Here is a 23,246-nt window from a genome sequence, read left to right as displayed (position 1 = left end):
AGGTGTACCTGGAGAGGGACTAGCGGATCCTTTTAAAACATTCTATCCATAGGCTCCTGGGAAGGTGGGGAGCCTGGAGCAGAGCGCTCCTTGGGTCGTGGGGCAGTGCCAAGACCACAATATTAGGTTCACCGTATAGAAGAAATTTCCAGTTGTCTGGACTAAAATGAGAAGCAGCTACCCAAGATGCCTCGGGGAAAGACTAGGGTCAGCACAGTGAATTGTGGGTACACCGTGGACTGTGATGAGAAGCACCCAGAATCAAATGGATTTTCCTTCCTTTCCCTTGCCGTCGGGGCAGCTGACATCCCTCAGCGAGCCTCTGTTCTCTCCTGTCGGGCAGAGATCACTCAGAAGGGAACATAGGAACAGTGGCCAGACGGGGACAGGCACCCAGCAGGCAGCTGGGAAGCCTTGTTGTCATGGACGATGGTGCTGAGTATGACCACCACTGGTGAGGTAGAAAGTCCAGGTGGGGTGCGATGCTCAGGGTGAGCACAGAAGAACCCTTTGGACTAGCAGCTAGATTGGGAGGGAGTCTGTTTCCCTGCTTCCCTTCCCCTTCTGATGTGTCTTGGGTTGCTGTGAAGTTGACTGTGGTCCACACCCCAAGACTTCCTCCCTAGGAGACCTGGGAGGAGGGTACAAAAAAAAAAAAAAAGTATCCAGTAATCACAGCGCTTAGAATGTCACTTAGCCATTGGACTTGGAGTTCTGCCCCTTTCACTCCTCCTGAAATGGGAGTTTTATGGGGCTTTCTAGGCTCTCTACTCTTCACAGCAAGGTGACTTTATTTTAGGCATCTGCTCCCATCTGAAGTGTTTGCCCAGTCCTAACTAGCCACTTCTGACCAATCGCTCTTCTTCCACTCCCCCGTGAGTTCCTTGTGGCTGTAACAACCGACCCACATTGCATCATACCCTGACCTCTTCCAGCCCTCCAGGGCTCAGAACACCGTCTTCCCTTTGGGACACGGAGAATGAAGAGTGCTTGTTTCCCTTTGGGATGTCATAAGTCCGGCTTCTGCTGTCTTCATTTCTCTCCACGTTTTGTCTTCCATACTCCCACTAGAATGGCCCGTTAAGCTCTGTTTACAGCATTCTGGGGCTTCTCCAGTCCCCAGCTCTTCCATACTCCTCTGTCAAACCAAAAGTCAACAAACCACATAGTTAGGTTGATCGCATAATAACCCCACTCCCGGTACCAGTTTTCTGAATTACTTTTCTTGTTATTGAGACCAGATATCTGACAAGAAGAGGCCTCAGAGAGAATGATTTATTTGGCTTACAATTTGAGGTGGCTTTAGGTCATAATGAGGCTCAGCTTCGTTAGCATGAGGATGCTATGCAGTGCTCTGCTGGATACTCAGAGCAGTTTTATTATTTCCACTCTGTACATGAGGAAACAGACATGTAGAAGTTGAATTTGCCTGAGACCACATAGCTTCTAGGAGGTGGCCTTGGGAGCAGAGGTCATGAGCAGACAACACTGGGGGCGGGGGGGGGGGGTGTCCTCAGATACTAAGGGAAGGTTAGACAAAAGCTAGGCCGAGAAAGCATCACTGTGAAGTGGATGGTGACATTGGTCTGCAGGTAGGAAGCAGAGTGACAGGGAGGGCTATGAAACCTCAAGGCCTATCCCCCGGTGGTATATGTCCTCCATAAAGCCTTTACATCCTAAGGTCCTATAACTTTCCAAAGCATCAGTTGAGGACAAGTGTTCAAATACCTGAGCCACAATACAGAACAAAGCGGTATATGTAGCTGCTTCCTATTGGTGCAACCTGAGTTTGAACACTGCAGCTTCCCATTGGTGTAGCCTAAGACATCTGTTGGTCCTTTTCTGGGTACTGACCCTCCACCTCAGCCTGCACTTCTGTATGGGCCGCTGTTTAGCCTCGCCTCCAGAATCTTTATGGAGTCTTTCGTATGGTTAGAACCATTATTGGCCATCACGTATTTACTGTTCTCGGAAATTGATCAGTCTACAAAACCTCAGTTTCACAGAGTGCTTGCATGCTATAGTGATGTGGTAAGACTTTAGTTTCACCTATCATAGGCAGGCAGTTACAACCACCCACTCTGCTGTTGAGAAAACCGAGGTTCAAACACATGAAGCAGCTTGGTCAAGGCCAAGTAGTCAGTAAGGAGGTGGCCAAGATTGGAGCCCCTGGATTCTGGCTCTGGTGCCTGTGTTTTCTCCTCTGTACCAAAGCACAACATACCGTGAGTGGCCAGAAAGATTTCACCCTGGCACCTGTGACCTCCAGCAAATTCTGTAACCTCCCTGGACCTCAGCAAAACTGAGTTCCTGCCATACATTGATGCTACAGAGAGGGAACACGTGCAGGGGTGAGGCACAGGGATGCAGAATAGCGTGCAGCCGTGAAAGGGGGGGAAGACAAGGACAGGTGGCAACCTGAACACATCTCTCTGCGACACAATGATAAAGTAACAAAGGGTTGTCTAGAGCCTTAAACCCTCTTAATAAAGTTAATAGCTAAAACTCTAAAGTGTGAATTTTCAGGATCTCATCTAGTTACTCTAAAACTGTGAACAAAGGAAGCAGATGCCTGAGGAAGACAGCCCTGAATTCATGATGTCAGAGATCAGAAAGACCAGGGCTGTCAAGATCCCTGACTTAGTGTGGAGTGATGGTGGATGCTTAGGACAGATGGAAAATAACCAGTTACAAAAGTAATGATAATAACTGTTGCATTAAATAACAACCAGGTAAGAATGGAGTGTGTATGAACCAGTGATGAGAGTAACTTGTGAATCCAGAATTAGAATTCATCCAGTTTTCATCTTCCTAAGGCCCTGTCCCTTCTTATAGAACCTCCCAACAAGAAGTTCTTAGTAACTGAAGAAAGGATCACAGTGTAGACATCAGAAGCTTAAGCTGAATTGGGTCTGAGTGTGAATCACAGTCTGTGCTCTGTGACTCCAGGTAAATGACTATGCCTCTGAGTCTCTCTTGGTCCGTTCATAGAACGGCAGAGTCTACCTTCCTTACAGGGTTAGGAGGAAGAGCAAGGGGACACATGCAGAGCTTAGCATCACTGAAGAGCTGTGAATAGGAGCTGCTGTTTTAGGGGTGCCCCTGGCACTGCTGCTGTTCCCCCTGCCTGTGGGGAGGGAGATGGCGCAGACTGTCCAAACGGAAGCAGGCTCCCATCTTGAGTGGGAGAGGAGCGGGTGTCACAGTTTCCCACTTCCTCCTAGAACCGTTTCCGTTGTGAGCTAAACAGGGAGGAATCCACAGACAAAGGAACAATTCTGGGAGAGCCCCATCCCGCAGCCAGAAGTTATTTCCTCAGAAGTGGGAAGTTAGAGGCGAGCCCCCACCCCCTCCCATGTGCAAATGACCTGGTGCAGGAAAGCTGGGGCTTCCCTGGGACCCGCAGCTAGGAACTGGTTCTCCAGACAAGAGCCCCTCAGTAGGAGCAGAGTGGCTGCTGGGAATGTCATTGAAGACACTGGACTTCCATGAGCCTGTCCCCCAGCCTGGATCCTAGATCAGGCCACCAGATATGCGCACATGACTGCTTTCTCATTGACCTATGACCTTCCTGGCTTCTTATCTCCCTATCTTGCTAAAATTACAGCAGGTTAGAGAAATGCGCTAGTCTACCACACTGGTAATAATCCCTGCTTTAAAGGTACAATCATTCCCCATCTCTCCACACTGACACATCTGTGAGCTCCAATCCTCATACCAGGGGAGAAACCACTGCTCTAATTAACATACACAGGCCTTCCAAGATGACTTCCACGGGGGTGAGACTGAACTCCTGGAAGATGCTGAGCTCCAGGCCCTGGCTGGGCAGGCAGGGTATCTCTGCGGCTCTTTTTCCATCCCATGTATACCACGGTCTTCCTGTATAACAGGACAACAGGAAATGTTGACTTTGGTGGAAAACAAAAAACTGCTTGTCCGACCAATGCCGTCACTTCCAGCATTTTGCCCACGGTTTGCCTGTTCCTTGGTCTTTGAAAGAAGCACTTATAAAGCCACAGGAAGAAGCCGGGGTCCCCTGTGGCCCCAGCCAGGTAGATTTGCAGCAAATTGAAAGAGACCTTGGGCAAGGAAGGAGAGAGTTCTGAACCTACAGATCGAAAGGACGATTCTGCTAGCCTTCCCCGTGGTGTCAGTGGCCTCTGCAGAACTACCCTCCAATTGGGCACCCATGAGAACAACACTCGGGAGGAAAGACACCACAATCAGCCCCTCCCATTCTGCCATTCTGAGACCTATCAAACATGGCTAGCCCACCTTGTACAGATTAATGCACGTAAATAACGTGTAAATTAATGTGTGTAAGTGTCTTAAAGTAGGTAAACCACCCATGTTGGCTGAATGCCTACTATGTGCTGAATGCTGTTCTACGTATGGTCTCCCGTGTGAAGCCCATTCCTACTAAAAGGCCATACTTGTGGGTTAACAGTGGTATCTGTATAGCAGGGAGCTATTTGTCTCAAGACATGCATGGCTAAGAAATGGGGGAAAAGGGCTGGAACTTATGGAATATATTAGTTACTTGTCTTGTTGCTGTGACAGAAGCAGCCTATGGAAGAAAACATTTCTTTTGGCTCCTGGTTTGAGGTTACAGACTATCATAAAGGATATTGTGGTAACAGGAGTTTGAGGCAGCTGGTCACGATGTGTCCACAGGAAGCAGAGAGGGGCGGATCCTGGCATTTTCCTTGTATTCAGGCCAGGTCCGCAGCCTATAGTGTGGTACCACCCACATTTAGAGGAAGTTTTCCCACCTCAGCTAATCCAGGCTAGAAACTATATCACAGCTATGTCTGGAGGCTTGCTCTTGTGGTGACCCTGAATCCCACCAAGTTGACGATCACAGTGAACCACCACAGACCGCTTGCTCAATATCTCCTGATTTCCACCATTTCCAATTTATGTGTGAGAATCCACACCCACCACCAACAGACCGCATCCCACAATCACTCGCAGCCATATTCCCGTGAGGGGTACAAGACAGCACACAGTCTTTGGGAGCTGAGCCAAAGGAGCAGCTGGGCTTCCATTTCCCCTTCTAACCAGAGCTTTTTGGTTTTGTGCATTTCTTTTCCCAAGCACCTCCTGGCTATGCTGAGCCCCTATTGGGATGGGCGTGTTTGTTTAAATCACATTAACTGGCTGCTAGACTTTTTCAACACAAGAAAAATGTGTATGCCTATAAATTCATTCCTTTCTCCGGTCCTTCAGCATATACTTCATGTTGGGCATGAGCAGGCTCCCGTCCACAGGGAAGAGGCCCAAATGAGGGAAACTGAGCAAAAAAAGATACAAGGACACCAAGAATTTGATCCCACACTACCTAAAACAAACAGTGTGACGATGCTCATAGCACTTGTCAGGAGGATCAGAAGTTCAAGGCTGAGGCTACACTAGGGTACACGAGACTCTCTGTTCCCAAAACAAAAATCAGTAAGGGGGTTTCAGTTCTACTACATGAGGGTTGGAGAGAGGGCTCAGCAGTTAAGAGTATGTGCTGCTCTTCCAGAAGACCTGGGTTGGGTTCCTAGTACCTGCATGGTGGCTTATAGCTATCTGTAACATCAATTCCAGGAGGTCCAATTATCTCTCTAGCCTCTGCCAGCACCAGGCATATACATGGTGCGCATACATACGTGCAGGCAAAACACTTATACACTTAAAAATAAGTAAACAGATGGGCAGTGATGACGCACGCCTTTAATCCCAGCACTCTGGAGGCAGAGCCAGGCGGATCTCTGTGAGTTCGAGGCCAGCCTGGTCTACAGAGCGAGATCCAGGAAAGGTGCAAAGCTACACAGAGAAACCCTGTCTTGAAATAAATAAATAAATAAATAAATAAATAAATAAATAAATAAATAAATAAATCTTTTTTTAATCTGACCACATGAAATGCCAGAGGGAGAGCTCCATCAAGGTGTGATAGCATAAATTTGAAGATAATAGTCCCCATTTAGCTGCCTGTGGCTTGCAGAAGGGTTTTGAGGTCTACCTGCTTTCTCTTTTAAAATGGAAATTAGACCATTGCCTTTGAGCCCTGTCTATAAATCGCATGTTCCCAGTGTCCTTGCTGGAGACCTGTGCTCCCTAGCTGCTAAGAATCCTTCTGGCTGAAGCTTGCCTTGAAGCTGCTTCAGGCCTGTGGGCAAGTGACTGGGGCCTGAGGCTTAACGTCCAATACATGACATCCTGTTTCCACTGTGTTTCAGTGGGGTGTGCAGAGAAGCACAGATAATTGATCTTCATTCTGGATGGCTTCTCCCCAGGAACAATATACACTCAGAAGTCTACTTTTAGGTATATCTGTAAATTCCAATCTTATTTGAGAAAACTTCTTACAACCCAGAGAATAATCACTCCTCATCTTGAGTTTCTGTGTCTGGACCTTTCTCTACTCTCACTTGAAAAAAAAAAATCAAAGGCTTATGGACAATTAGACCATTTTTCCTGTTTGCTTTTAGTCCTTAGACTTCATTATACCTCTCTAAAACTAAACTAAACAAAACAAATTTATTCTAAATAAACTTTAAACATAAAGATTATCCTGTCCTGATGTGCCAAGTCCTTGCATGACTCTGTGGACTTTATTGGGGCTGAAGACATGACAGATAGACAGAGACACTGAAAAGCTGGGGTTGGGTAGACTGGACCTTCTGGTTGAGAAGATGCAGTATCCTGGAATCTTATTGTGTTTATTTTATACAGACGAACAAGGAGGTAGGGTATATGGTGTGTGTGTGTGTGTGTGTGTGTGTGTGTGTGTGTGTGTGTGTGTGTGTGTGTGTGGTGTGTGGTATATCTGTGGTATATGGCTGGATAGAGGAGGCAAGTTTAAACTCTGTAGGGAGCCAGTCTCCCGATCGTAAACGTGGGCATCTGGGAAGAAAGCTATGGTGGATGTCTTCTGTACACATGGTCAATTTCACACTTAGACCAGAGGAAGGCTTTACCATCCCTCCGAGCCTCACCCCTGGGGAGCAGGGAGACTTGGCCATTTTCCCATGGGTCTGAGGCTGCTGCCTTAGACATGGCGGTGCCCATGTCCGCAGCACGCATTTATTCATGCTGATGCCCTAGTCTGTCCCACCAAAAGCTCATGTTACCTGGAACCGGGAGTAAAGGAGAGGGGCAAGTTATGCATGAGTGACTTGGGAACGGTAGAGACCTGACTCATGGGTGACACTGATGGTCCCTCTAACGAAGAATCATGTCCCCTCACTTAGCTTTGAACACCTTGTGTGAGGGAAGGGCTTCTACCGCTTTCTGTCACCACCACTGACCGCTCGGCTCAGGCCCGGACCTGTGAGCTGTCCTCATGGTAAGACTGGCAAGGTCCCTGTTCCTGCATCCCCCACTACATGCCCACCTGGAGTACCTTTCTGGGAGCAGATGTAGATGAAGACCGACTGACTGGTTCTGTCACTACTTCATCTTCACCGTGTGGGTCAGCAGCTATTCGTATTCTGTTTGCTAAGAGACTGGAAGCTTAGGAAAGTTTAGAAATTTCCCCAGGATCCCCCAGCTAGAAAATGGCAGTACTGGAAGAGGTGTCTACAGCCTCTAGCCTCTCTGACATGATTCCTCTTAAGACTCAGGAAAACTGTGCGTCCATTTCACACTGGATATTTCTTTTCCCTCAACTAGTTGTGTGACCTCAGCCAAGTCACACAACCTCTTTGACCCTCAATTTACAGAGCTTTAAAATGGGAGAGCTGGGCTAAGTCATCAAAATATCGTTTTCATTGGTAGTGTTTGTTGGACATCTGCCATGTGCCTTGTGTTAAGTATAACTCGTAGTCCACAAATACCATCTGGTCAGTGCTTTGGAATCCAAAGTTCTGGAGGGTGTTAGTAAACAGCAACAACTCTGACCACAGCATACAACACAGCAATCGCTTAGTGAGTATTGGCTATAGGCACAGCAGGACCTTACCTAGTCCCCAGAGCCCCCGGGGGGTCCTCCTGCTCTCATTTTACATACAGCAAAACCAGAGCTCAGCACAAGGGCAAAATGAAAGTACAAGAATCCAAGGACTCAGGGGCTGGAGAGATGGCTCAGCAATTAAGAGCACTGGCTGCTCTTCCAGAGGACACAGGTTCAATTCCCAGCACCCACATGGCAGTTCACAACTGTCTGTAACTCCAGTTCCGGGGGATCTGACACCCTCACGCCAATGTACATAAAATAAATTTAAAAAAAATAAAATCCAAGGACTCATTTTGGGTTAGACCCAGATCACTAGCCGCTGTGCAAGTCTGCCCTGAAGCTATTGATCACCTTCTGTAGGAGTGCCCATCCCTTTTCTCTCTGTCATCCAGAGGACAGTTCAATGGTTTCTTAAATGATGAAGGTTTTCCTCCAGTCCATACTGTTCATAGACGTTTGCTGGCATGTTTTGCAGATACTGAAATCTGCATTGCCAAGGCAGAAGCACCTGAGTCCTTGCCAAAACGCCAGCCTCTGGACCCCAGTGCAGGCCTACCAAGTCACTCTCTAGCCAAGAGGACCGAGAGTCTGCATTTCCCACAACCCCAGAGTCTTACTCTACCTAAGAGTCAAGGCTGCTGACATGTACATGTACAAGGCATGTACAGTTTGTCATCTACATGACACCCAGAAGCCTTCTCTCTAATTCAGTTCTCTGATGGTTGAAATCCCTGTGGTAGGAAAACCCCTCATCACAGGAACACACTTCTGTATTCAGTGTCCTTAAGATAGAGCCAGCATCTTGGTGTGAGCTCCGTTATCCTGGAGGAGCCTGGTGCTGGCTGAATGGCCTTGTGTCCATGGTGTATGTAACGTTTTCTCTGGGATGGGATCCCTTGCAGGATGACTACCCCGAGTGCTGTTGTCTCTGACTGTCAGGGCTGTGATGTTTTGGTAGGCTGCCTGGGGAGATGGCCACGCAGCAGAAACCTCAGCCCCTCAGAAAGTACCTCACAGATGGAGTTGTAACCCAGCATCCTCAGCGAAGAGGGTTTGGAATGGAAGCGGTATCACCTCTGCCACTTCCCTCCTGCCCTGGTGTAGTTGGTTGTTTTTTACTCTTTACTCTTAGGGGGCCCGCCACCCAGCTCCCAAATAAACACATGGAAGCTTATTCTTACTTATAAATGCCCGGCCTTAGCTTGGCTTATTTCTTGTCAGCTTTTCTTAACTAATTATCCCGTCTACCTTTGCCTCTGGGCTTTTATCTTTCTCTGTTCTATATACCTGTCTTTACTTCTTACTCCATAGCTGGCTGTGTAGCTGGGTGGCTGGTGGCTGGCCCCTGATGTCCTTCTCTCCTTTTCTTGCTCCTTCATCCTCTCTTCCCAGATTTCTCCTCTTATTTATTTTCTCTGCCTGCCAGCCCTGCCTATCCTTTCTCCTGCATTGCTATTGGCTGTTCAGTTCTTTATTAGACCAATCAGGTGTTTTAGACAGGGAAAGTAACACAGCTTCATAGAGTTGAACAAATGCAGCATAAAAGAATGCAACACATCTTTGCATCATTAAACAAATGTTCCACAGCATAAACGAATGTAACACATCTTCAACTAATATTCCACAACACCCTGGCCTCCAAGATGCTGGGTTAAGCCTGAGGTGTGGTAAGAGATTAAAGCATGGGAGTTTGAGCTTTGAAGATAGATCCAAGGCCTGTCCTTGGCACTTATTTCTCTTCCTCTGAGCTTTGATTTCCTCTTTCCTAGGGGAGTGGAGGTTGTCTTAATTACTGTTCTATTGTTGTGAAGAGACACCGTAGCCAAGGGAATTTATAGAAGGAAGTATTTAATTGAGAGCTTGCTTACAGTTTCAGAGGGTTAGAACATTATCATCATGGCAAGGAGCATAGCATCAGACAGGCAGGCATGGTGCTGGAGCAGTAGCTGAGAGTTCACACCTAGACTGCAAGTTGTAGCCAGAAAGAGAAGAGACTGGGCCTGGTGAGGGCTTTTGAAACCCCAAAGCCTACCCCCAGTGACACACCTCCTCCAGCAAGGCCACACCTCCTAACCCTTCCCAAACAGTTCCTTAACTGGGACAGGCATTCAAATAATATGAGCCTGTGGGGGCCATTCTCATTCAAACCACCACAGAGCTTTAAACAACATAATGTGCAGTAACAGCCCAGCACAAGGTGACTGCTCAGTCCCAAGGAAAGGTCCTGTTCATTTACTGCAAGTGGAACTTTCTCTCTGGGAGAAAGAAAGCACCATGGCCTGGGTAGCAGTCCATATTCTCCATCATCTTCTCCTTTAGCTCCTTCTTCTCTGTCTAGTTGGAGTCTAGTGATCCATCTCTGTTCAGGAATCAGTCCTTCCAGTCTGGAAGGGTAGCTCAGTGGTAGAGCACTTGCCTAGCATGCCAAGGGCCCTGAGTTTAATCTCCAATTGGGGAGATGGGTACTTAGAAGTCAAGGTTTCATGTGTGTGATCCTGTCAAAGACCAGGAAGGAAACAGAAATCACCTTACAGAGCTTGGTACCAAAGCCCCTGTGATAACCTCAGAGAACTCACTCAGAACCTAGTTGTGCCTATAGAAAGGGCAACCAAGCTACGTCCAGAGCAATAAATACAAGTGCAGCTTCTGGAGAGGACAGAATGATGCTGCCCTTGGGCACTTGCCTGGGGATTGGAAACACCTGGGGATCCCACAATATTTTCCGGGGGACCACGAGATCAAAGCTACTTTTGTGTTGCCTTTTTATTGTTGTTTGTTGGGATCTGTGACCTCAGGCTGGTCTCTAAGTCTCTGGGCTCAAGCTACCCCCTTGCCTCAGGCTCCCAGGTGCTAGAACTCCAGGTATGCACGGCCAAGCCTGGCTCAAAAGTATTTCAACATAGTTCTAAATACACAGTGTGCCTTCTTCGCGCTCCTTCTGCGCAGGTGTGCAGGGACAGTGTCTGGGGCACGTGACGATGGCAGCCCTGAAGGCTGCTGGGATGCGTGTGTATCTTTGTGGTGTACCAATCTCTGGGTTTATAAAAGAATTTTGAGACAAAAAAAAAATAGAATGCCTGGTGTAAGGTTGTTCTGCCCGGTACCCCTAGGGTTCTCACAGAGCAGGTCAACAAGGCTGCACTGTTGTATTTACACCATGACCGTCTCCCTTGTGAGTGGTTAGGTATGAATGTGAATACCAGAGTGTGTGTGTGTGTGTGTGTGTCTGTGTGTCTTGTGTGTGTAGAGAAACAGACAGACAGACAGACACAGAGACACAGACAGAGAGAGGAGAGAATGCCTGCTGGGACAATACCCTCTTTATTTTCTCTAATTGCCAGAGCAACCAGCTTGACATAATGTCCAGCAAATGTTTTGAGATCATCTTAACTGAAATCCATGTATCCCTGAGGTCCAGCAAGGTCCGTGATTCCTTCCAGGAAGTCGAAGTTGGGCTCTAGCGAAACTTAAATAGTTCCTGCTCTAAAGAGGGGAGCTACTACCCATTCAGACCCTCACCTCTGTGGCACTGGGAACTCGGGCCCTGGGGACAACAGGTCTCCTCCTCTGCAGCCTTCAGAGTCACAGCTGGAAAGCAGTGGGCTCCACTCCTTTGAAACTGTGCAGGTCCCTTGGCTGTGCTCGGCCTCAGCAGGCATCCTAGAAAATGGGGCTCCCTGTCAGACCCCTCACAGCATCCCCTGGTGGGGATGAGTTAGGAAGTGCTCGGAAAGTAGCTTCCACAGGGCTGGTGGCTGGAATGTTCCCGAGGCAGTGGTCCCATCTGAATTGTCAACCTTAGTTCATTGGCTCCAACTTTAGGATAATGCCTAAAAGCCACCGAGAGATGACGTCACTACCCGTCCCCAACAGTGTCGCCGTACAAAAGATGTCTGTTTGAAACAAAGTCCAGCAGGAAGCACTCTGCAGAGCAGGCTGCAGCCTAGACTCTTAGAAAGTGAGGCACCTAGTTTAGCCCACCTTTGGGAAGCCTTTTGCACACTCAACGTGAGTGGGGTGAATTCACGAGCAGCAAGAATGCCTGAAGCGTGGTGTAAGAACACAACATAACCATAACATCTCCTTTCGAGGTGTGTTCTGCTTAGCCCGTTTAGAGAGGAAGAAACCAAGTCACTGGGAAGTTAGGCAGCTTGTAGAAAGTCCCACAACTGTGAATTGAAGCCTGGTACCCTGGGTCTCTAGAGTGAGGATGCTCCTAGGATCCCAGCCTTTGCACATTCACATCAACACCTTCTTGCCTCCTGGGAAGGAGAGAAACTAGTGGATCTGAGAGTTGGGTCCTAAGCAGAAGTCCAAGCCCTTCCAGGTGCTTCTGGGTGGCCTCTCTGTCTTAGTTCCTTTAGCTAAAAAGTGAGGTGATCCTGACACATACCTCAAAATTGTTGGTGGGATCAAAGACGACACTGCAAGGCAGTATACCCTGGCTAAGAAAACAGAGCAAGGAGTCGATGGACACTCTCATAGCTATTTGTATTTAACTTATTTGTGTCTTCATTCCATTCTTTATATAATAGAGATAATAAAAATGCTTGATCTGCGGTTTAGAGGATAGAAGTCTTGTTAGCACAACTCAAAATAACTGTTCAACACAAGTTACCATGTGCAAGTATCTGTCATAAAGCAGGGATGTGCTGCTGCTGTGATGAAGCTGGCTGTTGGCCCTCAGGCAAAAGAGGTCCTATAAGGGACAGAGAAATGTCAGTGACGTAATGGTCTTGGCATGCTGCTGTCTTTCAAGGACTCTCTGCTCTGAGATCTGGGGTCTCTGACCTGGGAACTTGCCAGAAGCACAGAATCCCGGCTCCCACCCGAGACCTCCTGAACCAGAATTTGCATTTTGGCAAGAATCCACATGATTCCTATGCACACGTAGGCTCCAGATGTACCCGTGTATGGGTGGAAAGGACAGCCGTGATAGCTTTGGGCATGGAGCAGGAAGGGTTAATGTTTCATTTGGCTCTGGCACAGGAAACAGAAGGTCCCAGAGATTGAAGCATGTGAATGGATGAAACAGGAAGGCTTCCTTCCTGCCTGTGTTCTAGGCAGCTGGGGACTCTGGCTGAGATATGTTCGGAGCTCCTGTGACTACAAATCAGGCTGAGGCAAAGGAAAGCCATCCTGCTCCTGCTCGGGGTGGCCTGGGCTCAGACGTGCCAACATGGAGGCCCAGTCCTCAGGCCAAGGCCATCCGAGGTCTAAGGCAGAGTAGGAAGGCTGGAGGAAAGCCACCGGGTTTTTGAGCAGGGCCCTCCCCAGAGGGGTTGGTGACCAGCTGTGGGACAGCTGTGTGGGAGGCCCTGGGTCTCCGTGGTAAACAAGGCCCTGCCTTCTGGCCCCTGTTGTCCCTGGGCGGGGACAAGATCTTAACTCAGGGCCTCACTGTCCGTCCCCAGTGTTGGAGCAGCTAATCCCAGAGCTCACCGGGCTCCTCAGCCTCCTGGACCATGAGTACCTCAGTGACAGCACCCTGGAGAAGAAGATGGCGGTGGCGTCCATCCTGCAGAGCCTGCAGCCCCTCCCAGGTCAGCCCCGAGGAGTCCCACTTACACAGACAGCAATGGCACCGTTCACCCCAGAGCCTGTGTAAGGGCATGTCTAAGCCTCATAGCATAGCAGGTACTATGCTGTGACCCGACATGCTCATCCACCCAGGCCCTGCCTCTGCACTGCAGTCTTGTTTATGCTCCACGCCCTCCTCCATCCCCAGCCCTCCACAGACTCACACAGAACATGCACACTCATATAGTCACCACCTATGATTCACAGCATAACGCTCTCACACATAATGCGCCACATATACCAACACATTACACACAGTAAGCACTAATATATACCATACATACATACAGCACATACACATATAAACACATGCTTTGGCTACACTATAATGTATGCATGCGTGTGTGCAATGTGCAGTCGCAAATAGACGGACGCTCCTGTGTGCTCTCTGACACACGCATCCCCCACCAGGAAAACAGCTCCCACGACTTTGCACATGCCCCTCTAAAGCCGTGTAAGGGTGCCTCGCTGCCTACCTAGCAGCTTGCCCCAGCCTGGGACATTGCAAGTCAGCAGACGGCGTGCTCTCTCTTCATGGCTAACAAACTGCACCCCATCCTTGCAGGATTCCTGGAGTCTGAGGGATGAGGTTGAAAGTCACCACTGAGTAACGCTGAGCCATACTCTCCCCCAAACAGATTGTCACCTGCCGCCTCACAGGATCATTGCGGGGTCGGGGGGGGGGGGGGGGGGGTGACAAAGGTTCTTCCTCACTGGAGCCCTGCTTCCTCACCAACCCTGAGCTGACCTATAGCAGCACTAGGCTTCTGGGTGCCCTTCCATGTGGAGGCAGAGATCACAATCACAGTGGAAAGAGGTGAGGCAGCCTTCCCTCCTCACTAGTGTGTCCTCCTCCCTCAGCAAAGGAAGTCTCCTTCCTGTATGTGAATACTGCGGACCTGCACTCGGGACCCAGCTTTGTGGAGTCTCTCTTTGAAGAATTTGGTAAGTTCCCTCTCCTAACCTTAGCCGTGAACACATACACGCACATGCGCGCGCGCGCACACACACACACACACACACACACACACGTACACACAGGGTCCCAGCCTTGTGCCGCTCCTCGTTTTCACACTGAGCTATTAAGTCTCCTTGGGCTCCTGGGCCCGGGCAGCTCTGAAAGCCTGATTCTGTGCTTACGGACTTACCCCGAGCTTGCAGGAGTGAACGTGCGAGCCAAATAGCACAGCACAGAGTGGGTTCCCTGCAGACACTGCCGTCCATCAGCTGTGGCCACTGAGCCTGGCTGAGAGTTGTGGGAAAATAGGAACTAGAAGTGGCTGCCTGGCCTGAGAGCAGCCAGCTGGCTTGTGGGAGAGAAGGTGCCATGCAGCCATCCTAGAGAAGAAAGAACTATTTATCTAACTAAGGAGAGATGCATGGTTTAGGAGAGTTTTGAGACGACAGTCCCTGTACAGCAGAGGGACACAGGAACCCTGTGGGCATGCACATACACAGGAAACCCCGTGCCTCTGTGTCATACTCTCAAAGACCTCCAAAGCACCCCACGAAGATGTTCTACTGTGATCTCTGCCTGGAATCCAGGCAAGACAGATCAGTGCGCCCAGCCTACAGAAGCAGCCCGGGGCACTCTGTTCAGCTGCTTGTACAGGTTGCTAATGATGGAGTAAGTAGGGCCTGCCTGGCTTCCCAGGCCAGCCTCCGGACCCCAAACCCAGCCATCTTTCTCCTCTGCCACCTTGGTTTTCTCTGCAGACTGTGACCTGGGTGACCTTCGGGATATGTCGGATGATGGGGAGCAACCCAGCAAGGGAGCCAGCCCTGAGCCAGCCAAGAGCCCGTGTCTGAGAAGTGTGAGTCCTAGCCCTGAATAGTGAGGGTGAGGGAAGCTCTTCCTATAGCCCCAGGGGCCACTGCTGCTGTGCAGGACCCTCTTCTCTCCATGGTGATGGTTAAGGGCAGATATAGTGCCGTGTGGACCATGGCATGCCTACTGTGGTGCCTGCAGACTAGGGAGATGGTCATGAGCCGAGTCTGCACCCTCTGGCCCAAAGGACGTCACCACCCAGCCTCAGGTTATACACACAGGTGAGAGGAAACGCTCTGGGCTAGGAAGGGAGGCTTCTGCCATCCCCACTGCTCTGCTTGAGGCTGTGAGCAAAACACTTTTCTTGGCGCCTGAGTTTTTCACACCTACAATGTAAAGGATTCGATCTAGGGTCCTCAACCTCAACAGAGTTAGAGACAAGCTTTGCTTGTCAACCGTAGACCCTTAGCATCATCACCTCCGTCACAGGTACTAGTTGTTAATTTGCTCTGCCCTTTACGTGCATACAGCAACCAAATGTGTGTGGCACATTTGCCGTCCCCATTTTACAGATGAGCTCCCGGAGAGGGTTAAGTGACACACCCCGTGTCCCGCAGCTAGTAAAGGACAGCGCTGAGCTGAAAAGCTGAGGTTTCCTGACCCCAAATTTCACTGCTCACCCAAATACATGCCTCGTGTTTCCTTGTTCTGTTGCTCCTTGTGTGGTGGCAGAGCTCACACCAATGTTGGAGAACTGTGGGTGTGCCCACTCACTCAGAAGCACAACAGCCACTCTGGGCGATTTGCAAAAACTCTCGGACATTACAAAGGAGCTCCGACGCTTGCAGGATTTCCAGAAGCAGAGCAGCGTGAATAGGCTCTTGGGTTGCCAGCTCTGGGTCTAGTAAATGCTATGGGCTCCACCAGGCACAGCAGCACATGCTGTAATCCCAGCACACAGCGGGCCGAGGCAGGAGCATTGCAGCTCAGGGCCAGCCTGGGCTACATAATGAGACCTCAAAACACAAAAACAGCTTAGTGCTTCACATTCAGACTGCCTCCTTGGAACCCTGGCCTCCTGCCCACCAGTCTCCCTCCCTCCCTCCCTCCCACCACCTGTTCCCTTCTGCTGCGCTCATAACCACCTTGCTTCACAAGCCTTATGTGTTCCACTGCAGACAGCTGACGTGCCTCCACCCCTGCCCAACAAGCCTCCACCCGAGGATTACTATGAAGAAGCCCTTCCCCTGGGGCCCGGCAAGTCCCCTGAGTACATCAGCTCTCAGAGTAAGTTCTGCTCCCTCCATGGCTTATAGGATTCCCTCCTTGAGAATCAGCAGGTCATAAGCCACTGCCTGCCCGGCTCCATCACCCTTGCCTGGAAGGGGCTGCCCTGAGCTCCTAACCATGGGATCAGTGGCATGGCCCAGGGGCTTGGCTTCTAGCCTCAGTTCTGTGGCTTGAGACGGACCCTTCCTTCTGAGGATCTCTGTCCTCCACCCTCGAAACAACAGGGAGGCACTAGCTCCATTCATAAAAAAGTGCTAGGTGTCCCTCCACCCTCAAAACAACAAGGAGGCACTAGCTCCATTCATAAAAGAGTGCTAGGTGTCCCTCCACCCTCAAAACAAGGAGGCACTAGCTCCATTCATAAAAGAGTGCTAGGACAGAAGCGACAACCATTAGCCCGGCTTCCAACTCTCTCACCCCTTCGGTTTGTGGTGTCATGGCTTTTTTTCTGTGTGTGCACATGAATAGATCCTATTACCAAGTCAGTACATCATAGGATGTGGCCCATGGCCTAAACCAAGCTTCACGGTTCAGCCTCCAGCCCCAGGGAGTCATACAGTGGTGCAGGCAGAAACAGTAGAGGCTTGATTTATATATAGTTCAACCATCTTTTTAAAAACTCTGAATATTTTATATTTATCATGAACTACTTATAGCATACTACTGCTCATAAATAGCATATATACAGTTTATACATAAATATGTATTTTAAAATTCTGTGTACATACTTTTACTGATGGGATACATTACCTTAGAAAAAAATCTCTGAAGTTAGCCCCAAAAGAGAGTCCTTGTTCTGACATTGACTTCTCCAGTGTGCAGCAGGTGGACCTGATATTATACAGAGAAACTGGGTTTAGACTTCCAAGCATGCGCAGCTGAGTCTGCAGCTGGTCATGTCAGTGTTCCACTTCCCTGTCGTTCAGCGGCACAGCAGAGTGTCGTCCACCTGCCAAACTGGAAATCAAACAGGTCCACCCATCAGAAGCTACAGACTCACATGGTAGATGTGAATGGCACAGTCATGAAGAAAATCAAGCACAGAACACTCTTCAGAACAGGATTTCATTTGTTTGTTTTTTTCTAACAGGATATACTCACTCATGCATTGTTTTGGGGTTTGTTTGTTTGTTTTTTTTTTGCAAAGTTTCTGTTTGTTTGTTTGTTTGTTTGTTTGTTTGTTTGTTTGTTTGAAACAGGGTTTCTCTGTGTAACAGCCCTGGCTGTCCTGGAACTCACTCTGTAGCCCAGGCTGGCCTTGAACTCACAGAGATCCGCCTGTCTCTGCCTCCTGAGTGCTGGGATTAAAGGTGTGCGCCATCACCGCCCGGCACTAGTTTCAACAATTTTTCTAGGACATGCAAGAAACTAGTAACAGGATTTTTCTATGGGAAATGAATAAAAAGCCAGGTGGGACACTGGGCAGATAGCTCAGTGACAGAGCCCGTGTACAAAAAAGTAATTAATATTAACAGGTGAATGGGATGTGTAATTTGAAAATACTTCTTATTTAAGCCAGTTAGATGGCATTCACTAAAATCCCAGCTGCTAAGAACCTGAGGCAGGAGGATTGCTTGAGCCCGGGAGTTGGAGGCCCCTTCTCAATAGAAGATAGTGAAGGCAGGAAGGACGAAAAGGAGGGATGCAGGGAATAAATCTGGGTGAAGGGAAAATATTCTTTCATTCACGCTCTTTTGAACTGCTTGTATTTTTCCCTCGGGCGAAGGTATTTCCATGATAAAATAGAAGATTAACTGTCACACTGTTTTGAAAAGTCTCCACCCATGGTGTGGTGTGCATTTAGTGTTACACAGCTACCGTCGCTGTCTAGTCCCCAAGTGTTTTCATCATCCCCAAAGGAAACTGAACCATGAAGCAATCCCTCCTCAGTCACTGCTTCTCCCCCTCAACGTCCCCAGCCTCTGCCAGTCACCTACCAGCGTTCTGGCAATACAGCTTTTCCTGTTCTGGACATTTCACATAAATGGAATCATCTGACATGTGGCCTTTCTGGATTGACTTCTTGCGCTTAGCATAGTGTTTTCAAGATCCGTCCATGTTGGAGAGTGAATCAGAGAGTGCTTCCACCGATGGCCGATACTCTTTTCTGAGGACATACCACATGCAGTTTATCTTTCCATCAGCTGATGACATTTATGCTGTTTATACCTTTTGCCTGGGGAGAGGTTGAACCAAGTGATCTGTGGCCCTCTTCAGGCTCTGAGTCTCCAGTTCCCTGTCACAGAGGTGAAGCAGGCAACTTTTCCTATTAGGTCCATTAAGGGCAAAGGAAGAAGAAAGGGACAAGGTACTTGCTGGGACCCAAGTTGCACGTCAAGAACCCTGGCAAGAAGAGGCTCCCTAACGTTCCCAGAGAGCTTACCTCTCTCATACAGGACAGAGAAGCCTCCTCCTGGGAAGGCCAGAAGGGAAGGCCTCGGGAAAGACCATGGACCCAGTGAGGGGAGAGCCTACCACCAAGCCGGCCAGAGTGTTCTTCCTCTCTCACACATACACAGTCTAGCCACGATGTTATATTTTGCCCCCACATGCCCCACTCCCCATCTGCCAACTCCTCCAGTCCACCTTGCCCATCATGCTGCCGACATGTAGGCCTCAGAGAGGCAAAGGCAGGCCCTGAGCCTTGCTTGGGAGTGAGCCCAGTATCCCAGTAGCTAGGGACTACAGTACAGCTTTCCTCAGGAAACAGATGGACAGGAGGAACCCAACAACCCCGAGCCAGCACTCTGAAGAACCGTGTGATGAGAGAGTGAGCCAACCTGGGCGAATGAAGGCATCCGGCTCACTTCTGATCCCGCCTCAGCCGCTAGCAATCTCTGTGGGTCTCTTGCCCTGGGTGTAAAATGGAACCAAGCCTTTCTTGCAGCAGGTACCCTGCAGTACAGAGATCAGAGCTATGATGAGGACATTCATACACACTCAGTTCCATTCGAAGATGAGAGGAAACATCTTTGAGCTGGGTCTGGAAGGTGGGGAGTATCCTCTGATGAGAGTGTTGGAAGACACAGAGAACAGGATGAACACAGGCCTGGAGGTCTGGCGAGGCCCAGCGACACAGTTTGTAGTGACGAGTCTGTAGGGTTAAATGAGGAGCCACGGCAGACCAGATGTAGAGGTAGAGCCCCCACACACACACTCAGGCAGAGGCTGCCCTGAGTCCCCCACTCTCTGTCCCTAGGGCTTTCCCAGCCCTGCCTATGGATTCTGCCCGTATTTCTATAAGCTCAACTCTTTCCAACATCCCCACAGATGGCTGCAGCCCAGCCCAGTCGATTGTGGACGGTTACTATGAGGACGCCGACAGCAGCTACCCCACGACGAGGGTGAACGGAGAGCTGAAGAACTCCTGTACGTACCAGGCAGCTGCTCACACACACAGCTGTCCCGAAGAGCTGGTCCTAGGCATGCACACACCCACAACCCCTTACCAGATTGTGATCACCAAAGAGGTCCCAAAGCCCTCTTCTCAGTGGGTTCAGCGGGGGGAAAAAACCACTGGAAAGGGAGTCACTTGAGGCTTTGCCTGACCTAGTTCTTGATGACTGATCATAGGCAAATTCAGTTTCCTTATCTGTCCTGGGGATTTGGATTTTGAGGATGGCCTGAGACAGTGGCTGTGGATGGTAATGAGGTCAGGGCGATAACAGAAGTTTACCGAGCACTTGCTGGTATAAGACGCTTAGCTGAACATTGTCCGTGCCGCGGGGTCCAAGGCACCAGATAAAGTAGCATCTGGTATTTATCATGACTGCATATTGGTGAGGAACCCCAAGAAGTGAAATCACTAAGACCCCATCACAGAAGCAGGTCCAGAGCAAAGCTTTTGAGTAAGGCCTCTAGTCCATCCTTGTCCATCCTCTGCCTCCCATAGCTCGGGCCCAGAGCAGGCTGCCTGCCAGGGTTAGAAGGGGCCTGGGGGGAGGGGGGCACCGAGACTGAAGGTCCTTTCCCGTGACACCCACAGACAATGACTCTGACGCCATGAGTAGCTCCTATGAATCGTACGACGAGGAGGAGGAGGAGGAGAAGGGGCGTCGGCCCAGGCACCAGTGGCCCTCGGAGGAGGCCTCCATGCACCTGGTTAGGGATTGCAGGATATGTGCCTTCCTGCTCCGGAAAAAGCGCTTCGGGCAGTGGGCCAAGCAGCTGACGGTCATCAAGGAGGAGCAGCTACTGGTGAGTGCCTCCCTGGCGGCCGGTGGGTGTGCCTTTACGTGCCTGAGGGTGTGAGTGGTCTGTGTACATCGAGCTCCAGCACACACACACACACACACACACACACAACCTTGAAAATCAGATGGAGGCTTACCTAGTTTTTCTTTCCAGATTTTTTCTTAATTACTTTAAAACATTTATTGGTCTTTATTATACTTCATTCATAAACTAGGGGAAGGGCTAGGCACGTAGCTCAGTGTCCAAGTACTTGCCTAGCATGCACAAGACCAGAATTCAGTCCCCGGTACCACAAAAGTGAAATAAATAAATAAAACTCGCTAGAAAAAGATAAGAAAATGATTTACAAAGAAATATCTCTGCTTGGGGCTGGAGAGATGGCTCAGAGGTTAAGAGCACTGACTGCTCTTCCAGAGGTCCTGAGTTCAATTCCCAGCAACCACATGGTGGCTCACAACCATCCGTAATGAGATCTGGTGCCCTCTTCTGGCCTGCAGACGTAACACTGTATACATAATAAATAAATCTTAAAAAAAAAAAAATTAAAAAAAAATCTTTGCTTATTACCCCAGTGCTTCGGAGGCTATGGGGGGAGGGGGAGGATTTTCATGAGTTCAAGGCCAGCCAGGGCTACATAGCAAGACCCTGGAATGAGACAGAGCAAAATAATGAATGAATCTCATTGACTAAGAGTTGACTGGAGGGATGGCTCTGCAGTTATGAGCATGGACTGATCTTGCAAAGGACCTGGGATGGATTCCCAGCACCCACATGGTGGTTCACAGCCATCTGTAACTCTAGTTCCAGGGGATCTGATACCCTCTTCTAACCTCAGGCACTGCACAAATGGGGTGCACAGACATGCATGCAAGCAAAACACCCGGAAACATAAAATAAGAATGACTCCGTTTCCACTCTCGTCTTCACATATCTGTTTATAAAGCAATGCCCTCCAGTATAACTGTATAACTCATTCTCTTAAAGGAAGCATTCCTTTTGGGGCACTGTGTCTTGTTACTGTTGTCCCTAAAGAAGATGCACTGCCAGGCGGTGGTGGCACACACTCTAATCCCAGCACTTGGATGGCAGAGGCAGGTGGGTCTCTGAGTCCAAACAAAAAGAACTGGAAACACACCCATCATGACCTTTGGATTGGCCCTGGACTGCCGTCAGTCTTCACTGTCCAGAGTGAGAAAAAGTTTCAAAGCCATGCATGGTGAGCCTGGCTTGCAGACAGATTAAAACACTTTGAGAGACAGAGACAGAGGGATGGGGGAGGGAGAAACAGCTATTATCTTTTCCTCCAGTTATGTTCATTTTCCTACTCTGGGTTTCTTTGTGCAGTTGTGGCTGTTCCAGAACTCACTCTGTAGAGCAGGCTGGCCTGGAACTCACAGAAATCTGCCTGCCTCTACCTCCCGAGTGCTGGGATCAAAGGTGTGCACCACCACCCGGATATGTTTCCATTCTTCTGCCGCCCCCCCCCCCGCCCCTTTCTTTATTGTGTTTGACTGCCAGGCCCTCCAGCCCCCAGGAGACAGAGTGACCAGGGAAGGCAGCCAGTCACAGCCCAACTCCAAAGGGAACGCTTTCATAATTCTCCAGTAGAGCCAGGCAGTGGAAGGGGATTAGCTGGAGTGGGATGAGAGGGTGACAGTGATCAAAAGCTATACATGTCTGGAAACGTCACTCATAGCGAAACCTGTGATTAGGACACGGAAAGCTTAAGAAAAGGGTAACACAGCTCAGTAGATAAGGGCATTTGTTACCAAGCCCGGTGACCTGAGCTCAGTACCTGGAACCCACATGGTAGAAGTTGAGAACCAACTCTAGCAAGTTGTCTCTGGCTGCCACATATTTGCCGTGGCATACGTGTGCTCCCCTCCCATAAAGAAATAAATGAAAACAAGTTTAAAAAAGAAAAATCATAGTCTGACTTCTTTTATAACATAGTTGAGAGCTGTAACTAGCAAACAGGATCTAGATACTTATAAAAAACATAGGACCACTACCGGTTTATTCTGGTCACACAGGGGTGGCCTAACATTCAAACTGCCCCCCTCCAATTGCTTTGTGTGGGTGTAAACCAATGTGCGCGCTTAGGATTGTTTACAGGAGCGTGGGTTAGGGGTTATTTACAGGACTGTAGACACCTTACCAGTGTATACCCTACTGAAGGAAACGTCTCTCCCTTCCCAGCAACCATTGTCTACTTCCACATCCCCTTTTGTAGAGTTATTGTCAATTTCTGATGTGGAGGCTGAAGTTGGCCTCCCTATGAGAAAGCCCGCCTTCCCAAGGCCAACAGTGTATACCTGCCAGGATTCACTCCTGATGGTCTGCCATGCAGCCTTTCAGCTGGCATCCTCCCAAGCCAACCTATTTGTTCTCTGGGTTCTTCAACCCACGTGGCCTTCCTAGTATTGTGCTATAATCTGCCTTTTCCTCGTGGACAGCTGTGTTGGAAGA

General features: G+C 49.3%; 1 protein-coding gene across 1 annotated transcript in view; it reads left to right on the top strand.

Annotated features, from left to right (window-relative positions):
* Afap1l1 (actin filament associated protein 1 like 1) overlaps positions 1–23,246 on the top strand; it is a 59,776-nt gene that overhangs the window by 13,556 nt on the left and 22,974 nt on the right. The window contains exons 2-7 of the mRNA XM_059246519.1: positions 13,360–13,488; positions 14,387–14,470; positions 15,242–15,339; positions 16,472–16,580; positions 19,854–19,952; positions 20,569–20,780. Of these exons, the coding sequence (XP_059102502.1) occupies positions 13,360–13,488; positions 14,387–14,470; positions 15,242–15,339; positions 16,472–16,580; positions 19,854–19,952; positions 20,569–20,780 (731 nt within the window). The remainder of the gene's footprint in view (positions 1–13,359; positions 13,489–14,386; positions 14,471–15,241; positions 15,340–16,471; positions 16,581–19,853; positions 19,953–20,568; positions 20,781–23,246) is intronic.

The sequence above is a fragment of the Peromyscus eremicus genome, chromosome 19 (genome assembly GCF_949786415.1).
Source record: "Peromyscus eremicus chromosome 19, PerEre_H2_v1, whole genome shotgun sequence".
Classification (NCBI taxonomy): Eukaryota; Metazoa; Chordata; class Mammalia; order Rodentia; family Cricetidae; genus Peromyscus; species Peromyscus eremicus.
Note: the sequence above shows the minus strand (reverse complement) of the source record. Positions and strands in the feature narration are given on the sequence as shown.